The sequence below is a fragment of the Anarhichas minor genome, unplaced genomic scaffold, assembly GCF_050575085.1.
Source record: "Anarhichas minor isolate MPS153535 unplaced genomic scaffold, ASM5057508v1 ptg000033l, whole genome shotgun sequence".
Lineage (NCBI taxonomy): Eukaryota > Metazoa > Chordata > Actinopteri > Perciformes > Anarhichadidae > Anarhichas > Anarhichas minor.
This window is the reverse complement of record NW_027466479.1, coordinates 13,080,252-13,095,512: the sequence shown is the minus strand read 5'-3', so window position 1 is coordinate 13,095,512 and position 15,261 is coordinate 13,080,252. Positions and strand designations below refer to the sequence as shown.

The 15,261-nt window shown below is 38.6% G+C and overlaps 2 protein-coding genes across 2 annotated transcripts; both read right to left on the bottom strand.

The window, feature by feature from the left end:
* Positions 1–1,744: 1,744 nt before the first annotated feature.
* LOC142965082 (uncharacterized) lies at positions 1,745–3,899 on the bottom strand. Its single transcript, XM_076105802.1, has 3 exons — positions 3,725–3,899; positions 3,320–3,444; positions 1,745–1,966 (listed from the first exon to the last, which is right to left on the bottom strand). Exons 1-3 carry the CDS (start codon positions 3,861–3,863, stop codon positions 1,841–1,843), a joined length of 390 nt encoding a protein of 129 aa, XP_075961917.1. The 5' UTR covers positions 3,864–3,899; the 3' UTR covers positions 1,745–1,840.
* Positions 3,900–5,805: 1,906 nt separating this feature from the next.
* On the bottom strand, positions 5,806–12,804 carry atp6v1c1b (ATPase H+ transporting V1 subunit C1b). Its single transcript, XM_076106166.1, has 13 exons — positions 12,651–12,804; positions 11,191–11,365; positions 11,017–11,084; positions 10,778–10,863; positions 10,495–10,589; positions 10,188–10,279; positions 9,520–9,618; positions 9,183–9,251; positions 8,541–8,633; positions 8,052–8,145; positions 7,748–7,845; positions 7,455–7,578; positions 5,806–6,634 (listed from the first exon to the last, which is right to left on the bottom strand). The coding sequence occupies exons 2-13, from the start codon at positions 11,320–11,322 to the stop codon at positions 6,536–6,538; spliced, it is 1,149 nt and encodes a 382-aa protein (XP_075962281.1). The 5' UTR covers positions 11,323–11,365; positions 12,651–12,804; the 3' UTR covers positions 5,806–6,535.
* Positions 12,805–15,261: the final 2,457 nt, after the last annotated feature.

The following is a 15,261-nucleotide window of genomic DNA, read 5'->3' as shown; positions in this document are numbered from 1 at the left end:
TACAGTTTTACAGCAGTATAGCCGCATTTAATTAAATAAAGGATCTTTGTACTTCTTTCACTGTTGCAAGTGATCAATATCAAGGTGTGCTTATTTCTTTGGAAAGCAGAAATAACAGCACAAGTGAGAAGCTTACTTTACTTCTCATACACACATTTTCTGCAGAGCTCCATCTCCTGCTGACTGAGCTGTAGCTCACATTATAGATTCTTTAAAAACATTATGGCCATTAACTATTTATCGTATCATGTTACACTATCAGTGAGAGCTTACAGACTATGGTGATGTTAGGTGATGTGTTTTATTTCATGGAATAAATATTTTCCCAGTCTAATATGCCTGCTGAACTGCTTTTGTTATCTTGCTATTAGAGTATTATGTCCATGCTATTCATACAAAAAATAAATTCTGTAGTAAGCCCAGCAGCAAACAAATAAGATAACTATCAACTCATGTGGTTGTGGGCTCGGTAAGGACAAAGCGAGAACTGTCTCTAAAAGTATCCGTAAGGTATAGACACACATCAAGGAATTAATAGAAAATAACCTAAAGCAAGTTATTGGTCTATTGACGTAGGCTAATTAATTCTGCTGTAGCCTTTGCCTGTAAGGAGAAATTACTGCACATCTCACCTCTTTCACAACTTAAGAAACTGACAACAATTTTAATTCAAAGAAGAAAACTGTGGTAGATCATGTGTTCAAATGTTGTTTTCCATCCCAAAAGTTTGCCTGTACACATTCAAACTGTATCATCTCAGTCAATCATCAACAACTCTTGACAAGCAACAGTTATCACCAGCAGAAAATGTTAGATCAGACATGGTGAACGCCACCTGCTGGCCATAACTCTCACTCTCCCGATAACCCATTCTAATTACCCCTCTTAATGTACTTCTCTGTGCAGCTTTTCTATTTTTAAGTCTACCAAATGAGCAAAAAGTTTGATTTCAGACAGCTTGCTTCTGATCATGTTTGGGCAGAGTAATTTGTCCACCAATGCTGAAACACTGAGATTGATTTAAACATGCAGATCAGTGTAAGCCACACGGATCAGTACAATACATAATAAATGGTAAACCAAATGGTAAATGGTAAAGTGTAACATAATATAACATAAAAGAAGAGGTAAGAGAACACAAAATACTGAACAAAACAAACTCTCAAAGTGAGAACAGGAGCAGTTCAGATCAAAATGTAGGCACATGCGGGTGTGTTTGTTTCTTTGTCTTGCAAAGGCTGGAAAAAGACAGTCTTCAGCCTTCAAGCATTAAACCTCCAAATCTCAGTTTCTAAACAGCACTTCAGGGTCTTTTAAATGAAAATTATTTACAGCATCAACTGAGGTTAAACAGCATCATCATTGTTTTTCATTCACAACAAAAGGAATATACTTGCACAAAGAACTGAAGCAAATTCTTAAGGAAGGCCCCACACAGAAAACATTTGATGTGCAGACTGTGATTATCATGTGCACACAGGACGGTCTGTTCTTGTTTTCTTTAAAATTGGCTTAACGCAGTGACTCATTCCCTGACCGGCACCGTAAGCATGGGAGAAGAGCATGGTGGAGAGCGTGCACACGTTTTGCGATCCACTCTCTGCTTCACTTCACGCATGCATTTGCAATGGCAACAACAAGGATGCAGCATCCCGAGATCTTTGGATGGAGACATTACGCAGGTGCTTTTGTTTTTAAGTCACTGAGATCGACAGCCAAGGTCTTGCAAAGTCACGAGCAAACATCATCCACACAAGACTGTAAATCCCCGTCCCATCTTCTGGTGAACTTCTCACAGCTCCAGCTGCCGTCTTCCTCCTCACAGAGTCTTGGCTTTTCTTCATCTTTCATCACACACGTTCCCAGGTTCAGCGTCTCCACTGCTGTTGATGGTGACGGGCTGGCCGTCCTTAGACAACGCACTGGCCTCTTTTGATGCCCTCCTTTTGGACTCACGAGTGGTTTGCTGGGAAAAGATGCGAGAGTTTTGAATGCCACGTCATTTAAATGTCACCACACTGGACAGGGAGCGAGTGGGCAACAATGGCCAACTGAGACCTGAGTCACTGAAGCTCTGCCCATAAATGGAAGGTTAAATAAATAAAACACGACAATCTAGGTTTCTGTGTTGCTGAAAATGTAGTTTGTTAGGTCATGGAATTGATTTTCAGATCTTTTTCAAATGAGTTTTGTACAGAATTGAAAAGAATTGCAACTCGTTCCTCAATAATAATAATACATTTAAAACATGCAGAATGAAAGTGTCCACACAGTATAATCTGTCGGTGTCTTTTTTATCTGCTGTTCATGAGTATTAAAAGCCCATACATTTGCATTTAGAGCAGATAGTGGCATCTGCACACTGTTCCTTTGGTGCAGTAGCTCTTACAATAAAAAAATGAAGAAGACAGAGAAAGAATGAAAGAAATGTTATGGTACAGGTCATATGTAAATGCAGATTATTTTCACACAATTTATCATTCTCAATGTTTACTGTTTGCACTCACAGCTAAGTAGAGGACACTCAAACATCGATATTTAGGAAAATATTGTGTAAATATACTCTGTTCGTCAATAAATGCAGATAAAACCTTCGTAAGTCTAGAACTACGTCTTATTTTCACAATTGATGAATTGTATTGTGTACATCACCCGTTTTCTCAATAAAAATGTAAGACAGTAGTGAAAACTACCCATCTTCTAATTCTTTGTTTTATCCGTCCGTTCATCAGCCCAAAACACAAAGACATAGCAACTAACTTATTTCATTAAGGATCAATTTACTGTGGTGACATCTGTGAATTCCTTCTATTAAACAACTATTCAGTGTGATTATTGACAAATAAACAAAGCAAGTCCTGGTATTGCGTATGGTTGTTGTTGTTGTCGTGCGTGTCTATATTTGCATTTTCCTGGAAATGTTATAAAGCTATTCTGGGCAAACTTAAAATCATATCTCTGCAAACATATTTCATAACATTATCTCAGATCACAAGACAAATATCTGCCGTCTGTCCTTCCCAAAAGCCTTCATGTTTTCTAAAGTTAAATTAACAAATTTGATGGCTAAATTCAATCCTGTTGAATAAATTGAAAATCCCGATTCTGATTTCTCATAAAGTTGATTTTGATTCTGCAGAGTAACCTGTCAGAAGGACTTCCAAACACTGCATGAGACATAACGTCAGAGGACAGGTACAGGAAGTCATGCTGTTGGGTCTCACGGCCTGTAACGTCACCATGTGTGCAAAAGACAGAGGCTGTTGGTGTTGATGTTTAGCTGTCAGGCGTGCCAATACCTGCTACCGGGGACACCTACATCACTCAAGGAGCGTCTGGCTCTCCTCTGGTGGCTGGAGCCTGTGGACGTGAGGGCCTGCTTCCCACACTGGGTGCCTGTGTTCACCATCCTCTTCTCCCTCAGACTGGCCTCCAGAGCTTTACCTTTGGACAACAGTAAGGGCTTAGATTATCACGTGAAACCTCTTGTCCGGGCTTATTTTTAACGTTGAGACAATAGTAGAGATGCAAAACTGCTATGTCAGGGAGTTGACATGCTGGCAGTTTAGAGTGGTTTATTTAGCTTTCTTGTGATCCCTATTCATGTGCATTATTTTCTCATTTTAGTAAGTGTGATGTGGCCTGTGGTATACATGCAATGAGAGACGTTGCAGTGAAAACAGATAACACGGAGGCGGGGGGGGGGGGGGGGGGGGGCTCTTACTGTTTGCTACTGGTAGAGAGGTCTCGACGTCCGTATTGGTAAGCCACGTCGATTCCGTTTCTCTGGTCCAGCTCTCATGGTACCTCGGCTCGATGATCGCGTCCGCCCGACTCCCTCCACAACCCATCGGGACAATCATCCACGGCAGGTGCGGCTGACACGCGGGCTGAACACGGGCTCGGGTTGTCTCACGACAGCCGCGGCATCCTCTCCTCTCCCCGGATCTCTACTGCGGCTCAATCCGTGGTTCCGTCTCCATCACCAGTCGGAGCCGCTGCTGATGTTGACGCTGCCCTCCACAGACAGCAGCTGACCAGCGTTAACACACACAGGAGCTACCTGCGTCATCCAACTGCACCCACTCTGACCGCTGATAGGCTGCGAGGGACAGCCACTCCGTCACCATCGTCATCATGCAAAGATGCGCTCGTACCAATCAAAATCACACTTTACTTTAAGTCCTCCTATTTAGCATGTATAATAGCTGTAGAAACATTTAATACATAGTTTATAATGTTGCCTAGCTGTAGGCTAAGCAGCTGTAAGAACATGGTTGTGTTTATTAATGTACAGCTTTTTGTCAATAACAGCTGTTCCTATGAACACATATTTTATAATTGTTTTACTACATTGTAATTCATTCATCATGTGTTTATGCACCAGCCTCCGCTTATCAGTGCCCATATGAGGAGTCATAGTTATGAATAAACAACTCTTATATTTGCTTATTTGTAATAAACCATTTATCAATAATTATACTAATCATAAACGCTAAATATGACAGCTTGTTCCCAAAACCATTACTTTTTTTAATATGTCTTGCTCTTTAAGAACATTTTATTGATTAATTTTAAGTTAAATAATCAAAAATAATCAAAAGAGGATAGTTTACAAAATAAATTCGTACCACTGCACTGTTTAAGGAAGCCCATGTTTGGCAAACTTTATGATGAAAAAAAGACGTAAGCAAACACATTGTAACTATTTGCCTTATTAATAATGGTGTTTCAGTTAGATAGCATAAGTAAAAACAAGTTTGACATCCCTTTGAATATTGAGTATTTATCCATCTATTTGGAAATAAGGCAGTTATAAATGTAAGTGAAATCCACTAATAAAGGATCATTAGATTTTTCCTTTCTAATAATGTCAAGGGGTGTGGTGGAGGACTCAAATGCAGACCAGACCAGGTTTAAATAGTGGATGCAGCAGAGTGAGCAGGTGAGAGTAATGAGCTGACGAGGTGGGTGTGACTGGCAGGTGCACTGAATAAACTGATTAGGTGAGTGAGAGATGGACAAAACAGGATAATGGTGGCAGAGCTGTGACAAATAAGCCATCATATCTGCTGTTATATCATGTTAATAGCCCTGGTCTTTCAAATTATATATTAGGATATGCTAATAATAAAGTTTAGTCATTTGTCATGTATCACAGTGCTTTACAAAAGCCAACATATGAAACAATAAGAAACTCTTTAAGACAAATAAGAAGAAAATTAGAAAAGACTTACCAATATACTTTTATAGACTGCTAAAATGTTTGAGTTTCATCGTGTAATAAAGGGGTTTTCCAATATGCAATTGGAAATATTATAGTTGTTAATAAATTGATATTTGTTCCAGATGCTCCAGAGGTGGTATTGATTAAATAAAGAGCTATAAAAGTACAAATATTGGCAATCCCAAAGTTGTAATTATGAATTATTAATAACTAGTAAAACCTTATTAACTTCCTTCTTTGTACATTATGAAGACTTACATATGTTTGCGTTGTTTCCCATATATTTTAGTTATCTTGATCAAATATGTTGCACAACAGAGAACAAGTGTCCAACGTGACTCAAAATATAAAATCTTGAGCAAATATCTGAAACTGTTCTGATAAACCATTCGCTTTCCAACAAGTTTGCATTGTAAGTCACCTCACTCTAGATTTTAAATGGTATCCAGTTGTACGATTTTGTTTTCTTCTTGTTTTCTTCTCTTCATATGGAACTGATAGTGATTCTGATGTTAGTTAATATCAGCCTGAGAATATTTATAAACTTTATTCTGCAGTTAAAAAGGACAGTGAGCCAATTATATTTCACATAGAGTATTTATTTTTCACATTTATTTTAAATATGTGGGGTCATTCTCAGTTATAAAGACAATACAGTATTTGCACATAGACCCATCATTGTTTTTCTCAAACTGCTTAATATACAGAAATTATAGGAGCATACAATCAGCAAACATACAACACCGTAAAATGATCTATCTCAGTGTTTCACAGGATTACAGCTTTATTGGAGGAGAACAATGGTCAACATCTACTTGTAACAGATATTCCTGACATGGAGCTAAAATATCACTTTCAAAAACTGAACAAAACAAAATCATATTCACTGATTTTAGAGGCTTTCAATAAATACTATATTTAACATACATATATATTTCTCCCCATTTTCCCCACAAATGTACCGTTTTTGTTGCTTTTAATAAAGTAGACTGAGTAGAGCAATTGTATGTCCTTTGATGGGGAATGTTTGGTGGGTGTCACCTGGGGAGCTATTCACTTTTACATCATTGTACAAAGAGGAAGTGAAAAAGAATAAAGAAGACGGCCCATATTTGTCACGTATATTAGAACAGAAGTTCAACAACTTGCTCAATATGGACCCAGGAATGTACCGGGAGCATCAGAGAGGAAGAGAGGATGGCAATGAAAACAAGAAAAACAGGGTGGAAATAAATGAGAGCTTGGGGATGTGAGCATGTCACATCGGAATACCACGGCACAGAGAGTGAGATGATGATGGAAGTGTATCTAGACTTTGAAGTCCAGCAGGTTGCAGTCGATCTTGTAGTAAACATAGGGGTAGTACTCCTGCTGGCTCAGGTTCAGCCCTGGGATGTCCATAGCAGCCTGCACGCACAATAGAGACACAGTTAGACAAAATAATCACACACAGAAAAACATTGTTTGCATCCATACAGTAAGTTCCCATTTGAGTTTAATGATACCGTTGTAATGTTTTTTTTTTTACTATATACGTGGTGTGGTCTTGTCTTAAAAATACATATTTTTCCTCATATTTGCAGTGATATATATCGATCTAGATTGTTTTGTGCGGGTTGCCGAGTGTTGGAGATATCGGCTGAAGAGATGTCTGCCTCATCTCCATTATAATGGAACTAGCCGTCACGCGGCTTGTGGTGCTCAAAGCGGCAAAAAAATACCTTTGAAAAACTCAACAGCAACGTCTCTTTCCAGAAATCATCACCCGGTTACTCAAGATACTCCACGAACCTTGTGAGTGAACAGTTCCTACATGAAACAACCCGACGCAATATCTGTCACACCAAACAGGATGATTTGGTGTAGCAAATAAAGACCAGATTTACAAGGACATAAAGGCTTTCCCAATTTGTTCAGCATGGTGAACAGTGAACGGCGATAAAACAATCCAGAAGCTTGCCAATGTAATAATTTATATTGTTTTATTGAAATAATTAGTTTGCAGCTGAGTCAAGTCCAGTTTAGAAAGTGTATGTTTAACAGGCCAATAGCAGCATGAAGGGCAATCTAGTCCCTCCGTGCTGAAGTGACAACCAGATGTCAGCAGCTCAAACACAAGGGATGATCTTAGTCTTCCGAAGGACCCCGTTACATGTCAAAGAGCTGGACCTGCCTTCCTCCAATCATTTTACTTGCCACTTAAATTGTCAAAGACAAGGGGACTCACATCAATGATCGCAGCGCTGCTGTCCAGGTGTTTGTACAGGTCGGAGAGCACCTCTCTCAGCTTCTTCATGTTCTTCTTGTTGGGCTGCAGCAGCATGGCCTGGAAGTTCACTGGCAGTCCGTATCTATGAAACACAAGAAGTCTTTAAGTCCATCTTTTATCTTTCACAGGAAACAAATCTTGCATTTAAAAAAAGGGCGAGTGAACGGATCACCAAAGTATGCAAAGAGTAGCAGACTGATGAACTTCACTGAAGGTGTTTCATGGAAGCTGCCGGGTCTTCACTGGCTTACCTCAAAACTGATTCCACAAACACACGAAGGGCTTTTATGTGAATCCACGCGATGAAGGCTTCGCTGAAATTCACTTTCAGCCATCGTACCAAAGGCCCCTGGGTGGATAGAAACAGCATTTTAATATTTTCTAATAAAAAATATATACTGGCTGAAATTCCCTTTTTGGATGTTTCTTAATTAAATCATCCTTGTGAATTACCAGTAAGCATAATGACAGAACTATATTAAACTGGTTTCAGGCTTTCAGCCACTATGTAAGAAAGCTCCTTGAAGTAGTTTCTGTTGAAAACAGCAGCCGTACAAACTGTTTCTTCTTGTCAGTGGACAACCGTGTCATCTCTTCTTTGTCTGCCTTCAGCTCCTCCTCATTATACTGGAAATCACGTACTGTATACCTAGGGCAGGACACAGAGCAGAGAGCTGGCAATCAGCTGTCAGCGAACACACACACAAGTGCACACCTGAAACAGGTCTACATATAAAACAGACACATGATACTTAAACACACAGATCCCTCAGTTGTGCTAATTGAAGAGACTGTCGAGTGCTGGCAAATTGTGTTTATGATAGAATGGCAGTCTATTTTTAGAGCACAACAAGCCTTTTCCTGCGTTAACAAATAAGTAGACTATTTCAATAATGAGGTAGCATTACTGCCATTTATCTGTGGTTGATTTCCCCCAAACATTACAAAAACACAAAAGAGAAACATAATCTGTAATCCAAAACTAAGATCTCTCAAGTGGCAAAAACTGAAACACAGCTTAAGTGGAAAATAAAATGAATTTACTTGTTTTCTCTGGCCTTGTGCTTGAAGTCATCTATAGCCTTCCTAAAGAGAGTGACACTGAACATACCGCTGTCGTTGTCCTCAAACACCAGCCTGGAGGAGAGGACATGACACATAGCTTTGTTTATACAGTAAAGTCATATCTCATATTCATTATTTGTGACAGTCGCGTCTGAAAAGGTCTGCGCACCAAGTTACAAAAATTCAGAGGAGCAAGACCAAGCGCCGTAACCACTTGCGGCCCCTTTACACACGACGCACAGGACATAATTACGTTATTTTCTGGTGTGCGCAACCCTTGCCGGACCATAAACTAAGCTTTAACATAGAAGCTTCCCCAGTCCTAGCTGCATAAGATAGATAGCCAGAAATGTTCGGAACACAGCAAAATGAGAATAAATAAGTAAATACGGGCAGAGGGCCGGGTCTCTGCAGATACAGACACCACCACACACCTCTAGTGGCTCATAAGTGATGATGGAGAGAAATATTTTGCCTATTTAGTCTATAAGTTGTTTCAATTTTTTAGAAACACATACTCATTGTGGCTTTGAATTCAGATACGTTACAGAACTGAATGTTCTTCTTCTTTTGGTGAATCATAAATCTGTCAAAGAAAATGAACTGAACCACCGAGCTTACTTTGTGGAGCGTGGCACAACCATTTCTGACAGGGTCTCATACGTCTTCTGCCAGTCAGCATAACTTGTCCTGGTGTGGGTGGAAAGGGAAAGATTACAGCAATGTATTCTACATCTAAAAATTACATGAACTGGGTGTCTTCTTAAATAACTGTCAACTACCCCATCTAACCCCCATCATACCTTTAAAAATGTAAAATAGATAGTTTTACAAAATACAGTTTCTTGACAGTTTTTATGCAGCTGTAGTAAGAGGAGATCTTCCATACATACAATGACATGAGAACTCTTACCTCACCATATATTGAATATATACATACTGATGTAAGCCTACTTACTTTGGGACAACCACCAGCATGGTAATAAGGTACTCCGAGTCCAGTACAAAATCCTCTTTCTTCACTATGTCAGCCAAACTCCTGGTCAACAAACTCCCCCTAAAGGACGACACGTGCAGTTCAGATACTCAGGCAACTTTCTCACAAAGCCGTACAAATATTTTTGTTAACGATGTGTGGAGCAGAAGTATTGCACACATTTAACAGAATAATTTGTAATATTTCAATCCCATCCTCCTTTGAGTTGATACACAGAGGTGGGACATTATGCAAAAAAGGCTGCCACATGTTATACGTCTACATCTTGGCAACATTTTTGAAGCTACAGCAGGAATGTGATGTGTTAAATGTATATTGTTAAGGCAACAATGTTAAGTGAGTTTTTACTCCATAGCTATGGCAGGAAAGAGGAAAACGTAGGAAACAGAAAAATATGTTCTGTGATTTCTGTTTGTAACTGCTGGACAAGGATGCTATTTGTACATGCTGTCATGAAGGTAAATGGTACATGAGGACTAACTTTAAAAACACACCAAAGATAAAATATAAGCTAATCGTTTGTGATAAAGCTGAAGAAGTACCACAGTATTTGGCTTTAGTCAATGCTTCTGCAATGAAATTACAGAAAACATACAGCATATTCATGTTATTATTATTTTATAACTCACGCATTCTTCCTCTCCAGGTTTTGCAGGTTTCCCTTCAGGTTGTTGTAGGCTGAAGCTCTGGCCTTTAGGTCATTGTCTATCTGAGACGCTTGCTAACAATAACAATAAGAGGAGCAATAAGTGTACCGATACTTCCCAAATACGTAAAAATATCATACATATTATGATGGTTTCCATATTTTGAGATGCGTATAGAAAGATACTATAATTAGTTCAGTACGGGATAATTTCCTGCACCACACATAATACATAATAACTCTCATTAGATCACAGGAATGGGCAAAATCAAACTACGACAGATTCTTACCTTGGCGATGATCTCAGAGATGTTTTTCAGCGACTGTTTGATTGGATACTTAGCCATGTCCCACTGAAACCTGGTGATATAGGTGACCAGGTCCACTGTAGAACAGATTAAAGTCCTCTCCATTAATCACCTTCATTTCCAATGGCTGTGTATGGTTGTACATCTGAACACACAGGAACCTATAAGGTTTTGCTTTGAAGTCTCCATGCTGCTTTCTACCTCCTTCCACTTATGTCTGTTAACAACTGAAAAGCAGTCTGATGATAAATTAAACAGCAGTTACCTCCATTAGCGAGTAGGTTCTCCTGGACTTTGTCTCGGCTGTCCTCCAGGACATCGGCCATGTACTGAGCGACCTTCTTCACCACACTGAAACAAAACCCGGGGAAACAAACACAAGAGAAGCAATAGATGACAACAATGTGGTATTTGGTTATCTGACAAATTGTCTCCTGCTCCCTAACAGATAGAGAGGGAATTTTACAAACTCTTTCAGTTGACTTTTAACACATAGAGGTTTACCTTTCCACAAAGGTGTCTAGTTTAGCCAGTTCATCTGACAGACCCACCAAGACATCTAGTGTTCCGACCTTTTAAAGAGGCAAAACACACAAAAACATGAACAAAAAACCTCCACTAGACTACTTAGAGGTGGATTGTCTTCGGTGGGGAATAGACATGACTGCCGTGTTTTACCTTGAGATCAGGGATGTTGAACTTGTTGTTCGCGGAGAGGTTGTTGGTGCGTGTAGTGGCCACCATCAGCTTGTCCCAGGTCTGCTGGCACGTCTTCTCCCCCGGAGCAGAGATCAACCAGAATTCTGTCATGGCTGTTGGTAGGAGGTTTGTCCACTTTGACGTGAGGAAGTCACTGAGGGTGAAGAGAGAGAACGAGCATCAGTAGAGCTCTGTGATTTGATCCAGGGCTGCTGTTCTGTTGCTATTATCATTTATAGCATGGTAGATATTCCTTGAACAGCTTTGGGTGTATTGTGGGCAATGTTTAAAGACACTTATTTCAATGATTTTTGAATTAAAACCATGAAGTTCTTTGATTTGTAAGGCATTCGATTTGCTGGATTGACCGAAAACACAAATCCGTGTTAGGTAATATTTACAGTTTCTCCACTGATTTTCCACAAATATTATGGAATCAAAATAACCTAATAACATGACACGTGAAAAACAAAATGGCGTTTGGAGTGATAAAAGATTTTATCCAGAATACTTCCACTCCGCTACATTTCAGAGAAAAATATTGTACTTTTTACTCCACCACACGAGTCTGACATTTGTTCCCAGTTATTTTGGATCTTGAGATTTGTAACCAAAACACATGATCAACATATAAAAATGATGCCTGGGCACACATTAAACTAATCAAAGTAGTTGAAATCGGCTCCACTTCAAACTGCTACAACATTTAAAGCTGCTTACGTGTTACTTGTCCAATAATATGAGATACATGATAGTGTAATGTTGCATAATGAGAACTTATACTTTTGATATTCAAGTTCATTTAGCTGATAATACTTTGGTACCTATCCTGAAGTAAATGTTTACTGTACTGCATGACTTATACTTTGAGCTGAGTATTTTCACATGCTAGTAAAGGGTATGAGTACTTTTCCATCATCGTATAGAGGACGGATTCGCAGCTGTGCGAGTATCATGAATAATATTAAGAAGATGTTTGTTCCTCTTTTGACGTCTATTTTGCTTCTGATTCATTAACTTCCTCACATATCCCCATGATTGTAATACAGTCACCACACACACACACACACACACAGACACACACACACACACACACACACACACACACACACTGGTTGATTGCATTAGTAAAACTCAGAAGCGACTGGTCTCCATGTCTGCTGATTGACAGTCATATGATCAGTTCCTGCTCTGCAGAGGACATGCTAAATACTGACCCGCCTCTTAATTAAACACCATCAACAACACGTGACTGAGGGCTGCTGCTCTTTAGGTTGGATTCGTTAACCATCCTCACTCTAAATCACTGTTAATGAGCAAAGTACACCTGCTTCATGTGCGTTTAAATTCAGTGTTAGCTCGCTGCTGACACGAGCTTGTTTGCATCGCAGTCTCTCACGCTGTCACGACGTCATGAATCGGTATATTTCCGTACTTACCGGTATGTTTATGGCTTTAGTATTTGGTCCACGCGGTGCAATTCAGTTGGACAGACGCAACTGAATTAATAATAACAGCTTTTCGACTCAAAGGTGCATCAACATAGCATCTCACTCACAGTCAGCTGATCAGTGTTGTGCGTCTGCGCAAAGGCTGCTGCGCGCTGGACTGCCTCCACGTGACCGACAAGTCCTTGTAAGATTCAACGTCTGAATATAAAAACAGAAATAGCATGTGTTGTCCACGTGGTGGAAGGCATGAAAACTGTGATTTGATTTTAGAAAATACAATAAAAAAAACATATCTGCAAAGGTTCACCTGAACTCCACATCTGAAATGGATAAGTCCTGGATAAATGTTTGACAAGTCCCGCCCATAGACTGTATATAAGTATATATATATATATACTGTATACAAGAAGTCTCTGCCATTACAAAAAAATGGTAGTAGGCCTAGTACAAATTAATTTGGTTGTAGATGCTCCTGTTAATCATGTACAGAAGTGGCTAGATGGAGTTTTCTGAGACCTAATTTGTCAGCTTAATATTGTTAAGATAAGTATTACCACATGTTATTAGATTACTTGCGCTCCACTTTGTTTAGTCATATCACAATCCAAGAAATTTAGATTATTTTCAGCTGCTTCATTTTTTGGTTACAAAGTAATGATAGTATTTTCGATAGTCATTAAAGGCAGCATGTGTGTTTGTTTTGACAGCTCAGTCAGTATCACTCAGTGTCGCCCTCTTCTGGTAAGATGTATCTAACACATTAGTTAATAGTTCCAGCCTTTACGTGTCACTGTTTTAACAGTTTTAGTGGAGTTGACTGATCATGAACTGATTCAGCTGTTTTTAATTTCTCAACAATCTCTGTCCATTATTATGAAATTAAATAAATGATCCTACATGTCCATCTGTCAATGGGTTAAAAGTGTTTTCACTATAGTTAGGGTTAAAACCACTATTATACAAGAGACTGGCCAATGTTGGATTTTTAGACTGACACCAATTAGTATAATAATATTTCTTTATTCATTAGTTCTAATAATATTTGAGAGTTAAAAAGGACGGTATATCAGCAGACCTTTTTTTAAGAATAGCAATTTTTCATGGAAAACATGTCAAAGTATAGCATCAAAACCACATGTGTAAATGATACAATTAAAGTTATTTACCACATGTGTGCTGTAAAATAGGCCTTTTGTAAACAGCATATGTACAATGCAGGACATTTAAAAATGTATAAATAGTTATTAGTAGTTTATAGTAGTTATTAATAGTCAGTACTTCCTAGATCACAAACTATGTAATGGCGACAAAATGTTTTGGGGATTTCTCTATGATATTTTCTTGTTATTTATCAGATGTCATACAGACAGATACCAACATGAGCTGATACTGGTGGATATATCTGCCCAGCTTATCGAGCATCTCTTGTAACCAACGATTATTCATAGTTTGGAAAAAGTTTTAGTTTTGGAACTGTATGCTGGGGGTATAGTGAATTGATTATTCATGCAGCTGTTTATAAATTGTACTTCTTGCTGCAAATTGAGTTTCCTTCCTGTTGACAGTCAAGGCACTTAACTGAAGTCAGCAGAACTGAAGCATAAAATCAAATTTCCTGTTGTGAACCTTGAAGCACTTAGTTAACTTTTTCTTTTTACTTTACTTTAAACGTTGTTGCATCGTTGAATATATTAATTAAAGGAAACAGCAATTTACCCATTTAAAATAACTATCAGAGCTTTCATTTTTCATTTTTTCTTGATAACTTTAATTGTGAGGTCATAATCCAATGGAAAGAATGCAAAATCCATGTTAGTATTTGGACTAATATATATATCAATATATATGTTGTGTATCTCATAACTGTGAACTGTATGGTAATTGATTGTCTATTCCTGTAATATATACCGCAGGGCCATGAGCATGAATCCATTTAGTCAATTCACTATGTCTCTGTAAAGAAGGCCAGCCAGCTCAGGCACTTTAAAATATCTGTGTCAGAGTGCTTTCATATAGGAATTTCCTTGTTGTTTAGACTCCACGGTTTTCTAGGCCACATTGTTTTGTGAACACAGTGTCCCTCAGAGTAACTGTCATAAAACAAAGATAAGAGCCATAGGAGAGCCAAACAGCTATGCAGCGAGTTGCTTCAGTGTCACAGAAATACAAATCATATGACTAAGGTGGCTGCAGGCTGAGATTTTCATTCACTGCTGCACTGAACTCCTGACCACCATGCTTTATGAGATAAATTCCTCAAAATTAATTTCTTCCCACTGATGTGCACGAAACATTAAATTATCACAGTTGACAAAATTTTTCTTCAGGACGGATCAACAAAATATTCAGACAGCTTTTGAATCTTAATAATCCCCCAGATTCCATGAGCACGAACAAAACATCCACAACCTAAACAGCAATATATTTTGTATGTTTTGTCGTTACTGTGTTGTAAAAGTTTGTGAGTATTTTTTAAATCAATCAAATCTCCATACAGATCCAGAGAAAGATGTATTGCTGAGTTGTAAAAACCATAAAAACATGTAATTAACTGAGATTGTTGCAATTTGAAGGCTTTTGACACACTGACTTTCTCGAC